General features: G+C 42.5%; 1 protein-coding gene across 2 annotated transcripts in view; it reads left to right on the top strand.

Annotated features, from left to right (window-relative positions):
- ABCA6 (ATP binding cassette subfamily A member 6) overlaps nucleotides 1-12,447 on the top strand; it is a 60,645-nt gene extending 48,198 nt beyond the window's left edge. Inside the window, exons 28-39 of one of the 2 annotated variants that reach the window (XM_045489554.1) lie at nucleotides 434-525; nucleotides 1,230-1,350; nucleotides 2,104-2,221; nucleotides 3,544-3,635; nucleotides 4,351-4,517; nucleotides 4,992-5,067; nucleotides 5,145-5,239; nucleotides 5,893-6,012; nucleotides 6,390-6,530; nucleotides 8,167-8,246; nucleotides 10,227-10,282; nucleotides 10,414-12,447. In XM_045489554.1, coding sequence (XP_045345510.1) covers nucleotides 434-525; nucleotides 1,230-1,350; nucleotides 2,104-2,221; nucleotides 3,544-3,635; nucleotides 4,351-4,517; nucleotides 4,992-5,067; nucleotides 5,145-5,239; nucleotides 5,893-6,012; nucleotides 6,390-6,530; nucleotides 8,167-8,246; nucleotides 10,227-10,282; nucleotides 10,414-10,515 — 1,260 coding nt within the window. In that variant the 3' untranslated portion in view covers nucleotides 10,516-12,447. Of the gene's footprint in view, nucleotides 1-433; nucleotides 526-1,229; nucleotides 1,351-2,103; nucleotides 2,222-3,543; nucleotides 3,636-4,350; nucleotides 4,518-4,991; nucleotides 5,068-5,144; nucleotides 5,240-5,892; nucleotides 6,013-6,389; nucleotides 6,531-8,166; nucleotides 8,247-10,226; nucleotides 10,283-10,413 lie in introns of those variants that run through there. The other variant, XM_045489555.1, reaches the window with a different exon arrangement.
- Nucleotides 12,448-13,084: the final 637 nt, after the last annotated feature.

Raw genomic sequence — 13,084 nt, 5'->3', positions numbered from 1 at the left:
GTGTTTTTTTGTTTTTATTTATAGACTTACGTTGTAAAAGAGTAGTTCTAGTTATTGTGTTGAGCATAGATTTTGGGAGCAAGGGGAGGAGAAGGAGAAGGGGACCAGGGAGCAAGGTGTTGTAATATCACGATAAGAAATCATGGTGGCCTGGACCCTGGAGGGGAGCAGCACAGGCAGGAGTGAGAAGCAGTTGGGTTCTGGGTGATTTTGAAGGTAGAGCAGATAAACTCGGCTGACAGCCAGGATGTGGGTTGTGAGCAGAAAGGCGGCACGGAGCTGGATGGTCACCGGACAGCCGGCCTTCTCCCCGGATTTGTAAGAATGATTCACCTGTATTTTACCTGAAGACAAAGGCCACCAATTTAATTCAGACGCTTAAATAATATTTGTGAACTCAGGCCGACGTGTAACCGCTGTTCTTTGCTCCTAGCCCTACTTTCAGACGTTGATACTGGTGTTTCTCCTGAGATGCATGGAAGCGAAATGGGGAAAGAAAACAACGCGAAGGGATCCTGTTTTCAGGTTGGGAGAAAACTTAATTTCGAACTTAGTATCATATCTGAACCTTCCTACGTAGCGGCCGCGCTACTGACCCGGTGGCGTGGGTTTATATTGACAACGTACACAGCAGGCTGATTTTCACGATGGTCACTGGATTGCTGACTTACGGCCTGGAAACAGGACTCTCTGCCACTCACCGGCGGAGGGAAGTTTTCAATTCCTCCGGAATGTAATGAGTACTCAGATATGCCAGTCTCTCCTCTCAGGTGATCACGTGTCCTTGAACAGAGGAGGTGGGATGGAGTTGGTTGAGGAATGTAGCCCAGAGTGTTTCATAACAGGGACCTTCTAGAAGAGCTCTAGGAAGGGCGGACAGTAAAAGATGCTGAAGCAAATGTCAGGTGTCCTTAAGTTGGGCCCAGAGTCAACAGAGAAGATGTAGGTGACCTGATTTTGAAAGCAGCAGCAGTTATTTGTCAGCACATTTGGCACGGGTCAGAGATTCTAACTGGAAGACGGGCAACAGCATGGAGGGCATGAAGGGAGCAATTCTGGCCACGGGGATGGGAGCTCTTGGGGAAAGCGGAAGCAGTGTATTCACAGGGCCATGATCATCATCACCAGTTTACTGAAAGAAAGGACAATGGCACGATCACAGAGCTGCTGACTGAAGGATATCATTCATAACGAAGAAACCTCTGTCCTACATTTCGTTTTGTCCACAGAATTTCCCCCCAGAGTAGAGGTGCTCAACCCAATCCAGAAGAACCTGGTGATGAGGATGAAGATGTGAAAGCAGAAAGAATAAGAACGGCAACTGCCCTGGCCACTTCACTCTCAGAGGAGGTAGAAAAGCAAGTGACAAACTGGATGTTAACGGCCCTATATTCAAGAGCTATCGAGAATAGAGGGCGATATGCTGGTTTTCATTGCGAAAGTTTGGAGTTCGGTGCCTTTTTAAAAAAAAAAATTTTTTTTTAAATATTTATTTATTTTTGAGACAGAGCATGAGCAGGGGAGGGTCAGAGAGAGAGGGAGACACAGAATCTGAAACAGGCTCCAGGCTCTGAGCTGTCAGCACAGAGCGCGACGCGGGGCTCGAACCCAGGAACCAGGAGATCATGACCTGAGCCAAAGTCGGACCCTCAACCGACTGAGCCGCCCAGGAGCCCCGGTTTTATTCCCCTTTTGAGAAAAATGGGCTTTGATAGGTAGAGCTATCATTTCAAAACCAAACATTTCCCAAGTTGGGGAATTTAGGTGAGATTTGTTTTAAAAGGCTGAATAGGGATTCAGATTTAAAGGGTTACTCTTTTATCTGATAGACAGATGTTATGACGTGCCTCTGAGCTTGGGCACTTCTGGGAAGGCAATGAGCCAGTTTCCACGAAGCTATCTGTGTTAATTTTAGAAGCAAGAAATATTGTTGACATCAACGAATGCACATTACATTTGAAACAAGTGGTATTGATTTGATTTCTGTCAATCTGAAATATACTTTGTTTTATGACATAGAGTAAGAAAGAGTCCAGCAGTGAGAACATAGGAACATAACATCTCTGAAGCTTAAGAGGAAAATCACACTGTCCTCTATTCCAGAAACCTGTCATAATTGCTAGCTGTCTCCACAAAGAGTATGCAGGGCAGAAGAAAAGTTGCTTCTCAAAGAGAAAGAAGAAAATAGCAGCGAGAAATATCTCCTTCTGTGTTAAAAAAGGTTTGGCAGAATCACTTAAGCTTATTCACCATTATTTTAAAAGTACCCACTGAACATCTATCTTATAGGCACCATTGTACTTGCTGAAGCATTCATTCATTCATTCATTCATTCATTCAACATATATTTTTTAAGCATGCCAGGGACTACTTTGGGTGCTGGAATATAATCATGAAAGAAATAGGCAAGTCCCTATCCTCATAGATTTTACATCCTAAGAGAGGATCAAAAAACAAAACTAACTTATCAAGAAAAGTGTCAGCACAAAAGCAATTTCTTTCATATATATATATATATATATATATTTTAATGTTTATTTTGAGGGGGGAGGAAGGGGCAGAGAGAGAGGGAGATACAGAATCTGAAGCAGGCACCAGGCTCCAAGCTATCATCCCAGAGCCCAACGCTGGGCTTGACCTCATGAACCATGAAGTCATGACCTGAGCCGAAGTCTGCCGCTTAACTGACCGAGCCACCCAGGCGCCCCAGCACATAGCAAGCAATTTCTATGTGGAGCATTCAGATACGTGAAATGGCACGAGCAGCTTGGGGCTACATTCACTTAGGGTTAGGGAAGACCTTTCTAGAGCAGTAACGTTTGAGCCAAGACCTGGGTGATAAGAAGGTGTCAGTTATGCGAGCAGGAAGAGGTAAGAGCACCCAGGGAGAGAGAACATCACGGGCAGGGACTCAGACCTGGGGTTGCCTTTGGAATAGTCGAGGCACGGAGAGACTAGTGATGCAGCCGCAGATGGGAGAGAGGAAGTCCGAGTCGGGAGCAGGGCCAGACTAGATGCCACTCTGCGAAATACAGCCACGGGTTGAGATTTTTATACCAAATTAGTAGAATGCCACCAGAGAGGTTTTAGCCAGCTTTTTGTTAGCACTTAAGTGTCACAAAAAAATTGCACATTGGCTATTATTGGCTTGTAAATATGGGTGCCAGACAAGTTAAGGGGCCCTTATATCAGTTCAGATGAAAGACAATGGTGGCTTGGATGCAGGTGGGGGAATTCGGGATGGACAAAAACGTCCCTGCCTTTCCAAGTTTAGGGATCACTCAGCCATGGTCTCAGAACATCTGGTGCCTACTACCGAAAAGCACCTGGCACATTTTTCCCTGAAAAAAGTAATCTGGGAGACAAAAGACTTATTGACATCAAACCCACAAGCTTTTCACTATTATTCCATATAATTATAGGAGTTAAAGGACATGGTTTGGCGACATGAATTGCATGTATGTGATCAATTTCAAAATAGTGCCGTGCGTGGAGTTTGTGATGATTCACTTCCCAGATTGATAATCAGTGGTTCTCTTTCAGGTGAGATTTTGGGATTGCTAGGACCTAACGGTGCCGGTAAAAGTTCATCTATTAGAATGATTTCTGGGATCGCAAAGCCCACAGCTGGAGAGGTAGTAAAGAATGGAAGAATGATTTTTTTATTCCCAAACTATAAATTTCGTGATAAATGCAGGCTGTATCTTCGTGAGACTCTACTTTTAGCAGCTTCGATGGTTTTCTAGAAGAAATGTATGAACCGATGTCTATTGTATTCATTTTGTTTAGCTTTTTAATTTTTGTCTGTTTATTTATCTTTTTAACTAAGCCCTTTTTAAATTTTTTTTTTCAACGTTTTATTTATTTTTGGGACAGAGAGAGAGACAGAGCATGAACGGGGGAGGGGCAGAGAGAGAGGGAGACACAGAATCAGGAGCAGGCTCCAGGCTCTGAGCGTCAGCCCAGAGCCTGACGCGGGGCTCGAACTCACGGACCGCGAGATCGTGACCTGGCTGAAGTCGGACGCTTAACCGACTGCGCCACCCAGGCGCCCCCAAGCCCTTTTTTATTGAAGCGCAGTTAACAGTGTTAAATTAGTTTCAGGCATACAATATAATGATTTCAACATCTCTATCATTTGCAACAGCGTGGTTGGGCGTAGAGGGTGTACTGTGAAATGAGTGAAATAAGTCAGACAGAGAAAGACAAAGGCTTTATGATTTCAATCTGATAATAGTCTGTCGATGCTCAAAAACTTGCGGTATTTTTTAGCTTTGTGTCGGTGTCTTGGGGAATCGTGAGATGAGAGGAAAGGCGGCGTGTGGGTCTAAAACCGGTTTACTTTCTCAGGTGGAGCTGAGAGGCTGGGGTCATCGGGGAGACAGCATGGTGGGCTTCCTGGGGTACTGTCCTCAGGAGAACGTGCTGTGGCCCTGCCTGACAGTGAGGGAACATCTGGAGGTGTTCACTGCCATCAAAGGGCTGAGGAAAGGGGACGCCACTGTTGCCATCTCACGGTAAAACGAGGTCATCTGGTTCCTTTCGGTCCCGAGGCAGGGAGGGAGGCTGTACCACTGATGCTGAATTCACTAATAAAGAATGGAGAGGAGAAGCGACGCCTCCACCTTTTCAGAGAGTGTCAGTGGTAGGGCAGGGTTGGAGGACGGGAGGACGGGAGCTGTTTCCTGCATCCTTGATTGAGGGATCTTTAAAAAACACAAAAATGCATAGAATGATGGACGGTGTTAAATGAATGAATGATCACGAATAAGCATCCGTTTCAGTTCCAAGTTCGAAATTCTAGTTACCCTCCAGGACTTTTTAAGAGATGAAAAGCCTTCCATGTTCCAAAACGAACTGTTCTTCTCTCCGATCGTTCGAGTTTCAGAAGAACAGTGCCAGGCTTCCCTCCAAAAGCTATTACTCTTCTGTGGGATCACATTTTCCAAACATCCTCTTTTGCGCTGATATTCTCATCCTTCTCCCATCAGGCTGGTGGATACTTTCACCCTGCGCGAACAGCTAAATGTGCCGGTGCAGAAATTGACGGCCGGAGCCACTCGAAAGGTACGTGTGATGTGTGATGTTATTCTGAGGGCCGGTATGATGGAAGCAGCGAAATAAGGTGCCTCTCTGCTTTTCAGTTGTGTTTTGTGCTGAGCATCCTGGGAAATTCACCTATCCTGCTTCTGGATGAACCATCGACGGGCATGGATCCAGGAGGGCAGCAGCAAATGTGGTGAGCATTATCATAACCCTCAGAGCCAGGAGTGTAACCTTTATGCAAAAGTTGTGTTTTTAAACTGATCTCGGGACACCAAATCCACTCATTTCTAATCTAGTGGAGATAATCGGTATAATTGGGAAAATAAATATTTAACACATAGATTCTCTGATGTTGTATCATCTTCATGTGGTATTCACATTAAAAAAAGAAAAAAACCCTTAGGGCGCCTGGGTGGCTCAGTCGGTGAAGCGTCTGACTGCGGCTCAGGTCATGATCTGGTGGTTTGTGAGCTCGAGTCCCACGTCGGGCTCTGTGCTGACAGCTCAGAGCCCGGAGCCTGCTTCGGATTCTTGTCTCCCTCTCTCTCTGCCCCTCCCCTGCTCATACTCTGTCTCTCTGTGTCTCTCAAAAATAAATGTTAAAAAATACTTAACCAGAATACCGTTGGCATACCTAAAAATATTAAATATTAATATCAAAGCGTTAAAAATATTAAGCACTTGGTATTATCAGACACCTAATTGATATACACATTTCTGCTTTTTTAATTAGAAACTTGGCTGATAAAAATGATTCCTAAACTGTATTTTCTTTCTACAATTCTCCCTCCATTTCTCTCTTTTTTTCTACCCTTTTTTTAATGGTAAGTTTTTGATGTGCTTCAGGCAGATGATCCAGGCAGCCATTAAAAACACAGAGAAGGGGGCCCTGCTGACCACCCATTACCTGGCTGAAGCAGAGGCCATTTGTGACCGCGTCGCCATCATGGTGTCTGGAAGGCTGAGGTGGGTGTCCTTCTGGAGTCTGTGCTTGACCCTCAGAACAAGATTCCCCACAGAAAGGGCGGAATCGCTGTGAGCGCCTAGAGTTCTTTCCTTTAGTTCGCTCAGGGATGCCCCTCTCCCTCCATCTGAAATTTGAAAATAATGTAAGAGTGACTCAGTCAGTCGAGTGTCTGACTTCAGCTCAGGTCATGATCTCACCGTTCGTGGGTTCGAGCTCCATATTGGGCTCTGCGCTGACAGCTAGGAGCCTGCTTGGGATTCTCTCTACCACTCTCTCTGCCCCTCTCTCTCAAAAATAAATATTTAAAAAAAAAGGAATAATGTAAAAAATTTAAGGAGCAACATTTTTTCCAACATGTTTTCCTTCTTGCCCATAGGTGCATCGGCTCCATCCAACACCTGAAAAACAAACTTGGCAAGGATTACGTTCTAGAACTGAAAGTGAAGGAATCGTCCCAGGTGACGTGGGTCCAAGCCGAGATTCTGAAGCTCTTCCCACAGGCTGCACAGCAAGAAAGGTGAAGGAGCTTCTGATTACGGAAAAACCTGTTGGCTTTACCCACTCAAGTGGTTTCTTTTCTGCTCTGTGAGAACTTCAGGATGATTTGACTTCATAATAACAGTTAGGGACCTCAAAAACCGATTTACAGACTCCTCCAGATTGTAAGAGGTTGGAGAGCCACCCAGGAAGCTGTGTCCCCTAGGAAGGCTTGAGGACACCTTGCATGAGCCTCCTCAGCCATCCAGGGCTGGCCCCAACCCAGAACAGGACTTGGAAAAATTGGGGCAAAGGAACTTCTCCTGCATGGAACCCACACGGGACCACGGTTGGCCCCATGCGCCTTCCACAGACCTCCCTGAAAATATTTAAAAGATGTAAATATTTACAGTTTAAAAGATGTAACGTATTTAGGGTGAATGCCCCTCTAGGAAACAAACAGCAGTCGAGATCATCAAACATTCTCCCTCTAATGAGTTTTCACGCCTCAAAATGGAGAACAGAAAGGCGCATGTGTGGACCTGTACGTCCGCGTGTGTTTGTGTATGCCTGCCTGTTGGTGGGGGATGGTGCGAGGAGGCGGGACAAGAATTGAATTTGGAACTCCTTGGAGGGAGGAGCATGCCAAAGAAGCAGGGATAGCAACTGCTATTTCCATTTTAGCCCAGCATGAATATAACGGAACTCTCTAAGGCTGTGCCAGGGCAAGTAACCCAGTCCTGTTTCCAGCCTCTTGGTGTTACGACTCCAAGAAGCGATTTTGATCTAGGTGGGATGGCCATGGGTGGCAAGGCTGGAAGAGGAAGGGCTGGGCTGAAAGGGGCCGGGCCTGCAGGTGTGAGCAGCTCTAGGGCCAGCCAGGGGCATCAGACAGCCATTTGAGGATGAGCTGAGACTAGGCACGAAGTCATGCAGCTGGAAGTGGCAAGTGGAAACGAGACGCCACGAATCCGAATCCATTCCGGCTCTTCCTGTCCTCAGAGCTCAGGGAAGTTTATAGTTCAAGCCTTTTGAACTTTCCCTAGTCCGTCCCTCTCTCTGAACGTCACATCCCCCTTCCCTTAGATTTCTAGTGTTAAAGATGAAATATTAAGTTAATTAATTAAAACCTAATTAAAAATTTTTTTAATGTTTATTTATTTGTGAGAGACAGAGACAGAGCAGGAGCAGGGAAGGAGCAGCGAGAGAGGGAGACACAGAATCCGAAGCGGGCTAGTCTAGGCTCTGAGCTGTCAGTACAGAGCCCGACGTGGGGCTTGAACTCACAAACAGCAAGATCGTGACCTGAGCCAAAGTCGGCGCTTAACCGACAGAGCCACGCAGGCGCCCCTAATTGCAACCTAATTTAAACTAAGCAAAGGGATCAGTTCAGATGCCCATGTTCAACAACAATAACAGATAGGTTTACATACACTGAGCATATATGCAGATAAGCTGCATTATTTCTAGGAGAATTTGCTCCAACAGCCAGCCACCAAAGACCTTTTAAGGATTTTCCATCGGTCATGTTATTTGTTCTATACGTAAGCCATATGTTAACTGGCATTATCTTTATTTTCTTCAGAGGAAACTGATGTTAATATCAGTATTTATTTTGATGGTCATCTTCTCCCCTTGAAACTCAACGTCAAATATGACATTTTTCATATTCCCAGGTGTTCATCCTTCTTGGCCTATAAGATACCTTTGGCGGATGTGTACCCTCTATCTCAGACCTTTCACAAATTAGAGGCAGGTAAGAGTTATCCTTATAAAAGAAAATTTTGGAAGAATCTGTTCAGACTTAGGTAATAATTTCGTGGTAGATAATTGTGTAATATATTTTTCTTTTGTTTAAGTTTATTTTGAGAGAGAGAGAGAGAGCATGAGCAGGGGAGGGGCAGAAAGAGGGGGAGAGAGAGAATCCCAAGCAGGCTCTGCACTGTCAGCCTGGAGCCTGACACAAGTCTCCCATCCCACCCACCATAAGATCATGTGACCTGAGCGGAAAACCTTGCCCCCATCCATCAGGAGACCTGCCTCTGTGCCTGTGTGTTCTGCCTTCCTGTCACAGTGAATGAACCGTCCGTGTCTCTTGCTCAGTCTGTCCCCTGCATTGTGCATGGCTCCTCTTGCCACTGGAAATTCTCTGTTCTTCCTCTTCATTGGCTTTCAGCAGACTGTCATGGAGTAATTTCTCACACAGCACCGTGGTGAAAACCCCCAACTCCTGTGCCAGCCCCTCTACCTTGGTAAAGCCACTGAATCTCTGCAGGTCTAAGATGACCCATCTCTAAATGAGGGGTAAGGGAGCCCGGGAGGCTCAGTCAGTTGAGCGTGGGGCTTCAGCTCAGGTCACGATCTCCCGGTGCGTGAGTTCGAAACCCCCATCGGGTTCTCAGCTGTCAGCGCCCAGAGCCTGCTTCGGATCCTCTGTCTCCCTCACTGTGCCCCTCCCTTGTTCTCTCTCTCTCTTTCTAAAAAAATAAATAAACATTTAAAAAATTAGAAATGAGAGGTAATATCAGTGCCCACCTGGCAGGGTCATTGGGAAGATTAAATGAGTTCGTTTGTCAAGTGTCTAGACCCGTACCTGGCCCATCGTGTTTGAGAGAATACGAATCCCAGGTTTATTCCCTCTGCTCTGGACACCCTGACTTCCCAGTACTTCCTAAATGCTACCAGACTTGCTCACTCCTGCCTCAGGACTTTGCACTTGCTGATTCTGCTTCGTGAAATTCTGTTTCCTAACTACCCACCTTGCTTTCTCACTTCTTTCAAGTTTCTGCTCAATTCTTACCTGGTAACTATGGCCAGCCCCAGCCATCCTGTAAAAAAAAGAGTGCTTGGCACTTCCTGTTTCCTTTACCCGATTTATCTTTTCTCCCTAGTAGTAATCATCATTTATTATATATTTAAGTCCTTATTTATTTAAGGCCCATACTCCTGCCCTTAGAACGCAGGGGTTTTGTTTTCGCCCCTCCTTTGCCTATGGTTCCAAGGGTGGCTCACACACAGAAGATTCTCACTGGGTGAGTAGTGAACTGTGAACACTTGAATATGTAAATTCGATGACCAGTCTCACGAGGATTTCCCGGTGGGGACGCCCAGCAGAGAGCTTGGTACAGCAGATAAACTGGCTGAAGACAGTGACACGGAAGTATTGGGTCCTTTCAAAGTGGAAGGGATAGGATTGAAATCTTCCTTCTGTGTAAGAATGTACCAATCAATTATGTAGTTCCTCAAGGAATTCATACGTCTCCCGAGACATATATACTAAGTAATAAACCATATCAAAATGTAATATGAGAAAACTCTACTATCAAGATTAATTTAATTTGCATTTGTAAAAATTTATTTATTGTCAAATTACCTAACATACAGTGTAGTCTTGGCTTCAGGAGTAGATTCCCGTGATTCATCGCTTACGTACAACACCCAGGGCTCATCCCAACAAGTGCCCTCCTCGATGCCCATCTCCCTTTTCCCCATCCCTCCTACCCCCCACCCCCATAACCCTCAGTTTGTTCTCTGTACTTAAGAGTCTTAACTTGCATTTATATTTTAACACTATGACTTTTAGTGATGCCATTCTTTCACCAAGCGTTTTTTTTCAGCTTTATGTTCTATTTATTTGAATCGTGTGTATTTTTATTTTGTATGCCTTTGAAAAAATTCTTAGTAATAAATTGTAAGCATCTGCTATTCGTCTTTTTTTTTTACCCACCCCCCGCAGTGAAACATAAATTTAACCTGGAAGAATACAGCCTTTCCCAGTGCACATTGGAAAAGGTGGGTCAGCTTTGATGGTTTTGTATCATTCCTGTAAATTTCACACGCTAGTACCATTTATATTTCTTATTAATTTGGAAGACAATAAACAACTTGATATTCTTTTTCCTTCTGCTATGTCTCCTTTTTAGGTATTTTTAGAGCTTTCTAAGGAACAGGAGCTGGGGAATTTTGAAGAAGAAATTGATACAACCATGAGATGGGAACTCCTCTCTCCTTCAGACGACTCTTAAAAGCTCAAACCTATTAATTCTTTGTGTCATATAAGCTTATATTATATGTTATAATTGGCAGTATGTATAATTTTAAAAATCATTAACATCAATATCAGGTATGTTTTGTATGTTTAGTTAATAAATAAATTTCAAAATCATTCTTCCTCTTAAATTTAGGAATGATAGAAAATCTGTGATAAAGCCAATACAAAGTATTGATAAAGTTACTTAAAGACCACGTACCAGGTATTGTGAAAATATGATCACAAGTTTGGAATTTTTCTGAAGTATAACTTCAAACATGGCATATAACTTTGAAATATGACATTTACTAAAAAATTCCCTTACTGAAATATGCTACACGCCCATTTGGAATGCATGAGGTTTATGGGTTGGCCGTAAAACACAAGTAAAAGCCAAGAGTCTTCCTCTGAAAACTTTTCAGAAATTGTTTTGAAATTCACAGAGTGAGGAGTCCCTTGGACTCACAAATGAACAAGCACGTACATCGGAGAAGCAGTTCAAACATACTTTTTGAAAATAGGGGCATCACAGCATTTGTTCAGATTTTAAAATTTTTTAATATGTTATTTTGTGATTATGGGAGGTGTTGATTTCTCACCAGCTCATTAGCAGTTTTCTGTGTACAGTTGATCCTTGAACAACATGGGGATTAGGGATGCCAAACCCCTATGTAGTCAAAATCTGCATATAACTTTTGACTCCCCTAAAACTTAACCACTAATAACCTACTGTTGACTGGAAGCCTTCCCAATACCAGAAACACATATTTTGTATGTCATGTTTTATATGCTGTGTTCTTGCAATAAGTAAGCTAGAGAAAAGACAATGTTATAAGAAAGTCATAAGGAAAAAATACATATTCTGTACTGTATGATAAAAAATCCATATGTAAGTAAGCCTGCACAGTTAAAACCCATGTAGTTCAAGGGCCAACTGTATTTTCTGCTATTTTAAAATTACTTCCCTCTTACATATGTATATGTACATGTGTTTCTATCTGTATACACACATGCATGTATCATTTTTATTACTAAATTTTAAAAAATATGTGTGTGCTTTACATGTAATTTTATTTTTTTTCCTTAAGCAATAGTTATTTCATTTTGAATATCACCAGAAAATTTTTTGGATACCAAGCAGTATTCTTGATGTCCTTTTTTTTTTTTTGGTGATATGTTATATAACTTAAAACAAATTGTGATACTCATTGAAGAACATTTGCATAATGGAGAAAAATATAGAAATGGAATAAAATTGAATAAAAGAATCACCACACTTTCTCCACACCAAAAAAAAAAAAAAAATCAACTTATTCTTTCTTTAGTTAACTCTTTTACAGGGGTGGAATCATTATAGTATACATAACTTCTTAATTAAATATATAAGCATATTTGCTGATAAAACATTGAAATTGTTTTAATTTACTTTTAAACTTATGGTGGAGTTCTAGCTTTCTATGTTTGCATTTTATTTTGTGTTAATTATTTGTATTCTTTGTTCATTTACTCTTGTACTTTAATCTTTTTCATATCCATTTTGTAAACTTTCATACAATTAAATATTTATCTGCATATATTACATACATCAAAATTATATCTGGAACATTATATTTCTAAATCCATGATAAATGATTGTACTGTTTATTCAGGATCCTTCGCACCCTGTAAAGACAAATTCATACAATGAGAGTTGCATTTAAATTCTTTCTAAAACTCAGGCAATAAATTCTCCTGTCTTGCTCAGATGTACAAGACCACAACATACATAACCATTCACGTAATGATATGATGGAATCTTTGCTTCTATTCATTATAAGTTATAAATGTTCTTAAGTGTTGTAGAAATACGTTTACAAAATACTGAATAACCAATATCAGATGATGTATGAATATTTTAAAAGCTTAAGCTGGACATGATTTGCTAAAATCATCATAATATGCTTGTTTTTGAAAACTTGGGTTTTTATTAGGAATATGTTCAAAAGGTATGTTCAAAAGGGTATGAAAATGGAAGGAGATCAGAATAAAACAAAAGGGATTTTTTTTACAAATTTTTTTAAAAACTTTTTTTAACATTTATTTATTTTTGAGAGGCAGAGAGAGGCAGAGCATGAGCAGGGGAGGGGGAGAGAGAGAGAGAGAGAGAGAGAGAGAGAGAGAATGAATCTGAAGCAGGCTCCAGGCTCTGAGCTGTTTGTTAGCACAGAGCCCGACACGGGGCTCGAACTCATGAACTGCAAGACCATGACCTGAGCTGAAGTCGGACGCTCAACCGACTGAGCCACCCAGGCTCCCCTAAAAGGAACTTTTGTTTAAAAGGAAAAGTAGTTGTATCATCTCGAACTCTATTGTAGACAGGTCTTGTGCTGGTTTTGTTCTTTATTTTCCTACTATACCCTTTCCAGGGGAGGCTGACCGCTGTGGACTGTATCACCAATTCCCCGCTTTCGTGGTTGGCTTCCAATTGGGTCTGACCAATCCAATAGGAAAGAGCAACAATAGACGCAAAGGTGGAAAAGGAGAGAGATCAGAGGATCTCTTCCCTCTTGCCCTCGTTTTCATTC

This window comes from Leopardus geoffroyi, chromosome E1, assembly GCF_018350155.1.
Source record: "Leopardus geoffroyi isolate Oge1 chromosome E1, O.geoffroyi_Oge1_pat1.0, whole genome shotgun sequence".
Lineage (NCBI taxonomy): Eukaryota > Metazoa > Chordata > Mammalia > Carnivora > Felidae > Leopardus > Leopardus geoffroyi.
Note: the sequence above shows the minus strand (reverse complement) of the source record. Positions and strands in the feature narration are given on the sequence as shown.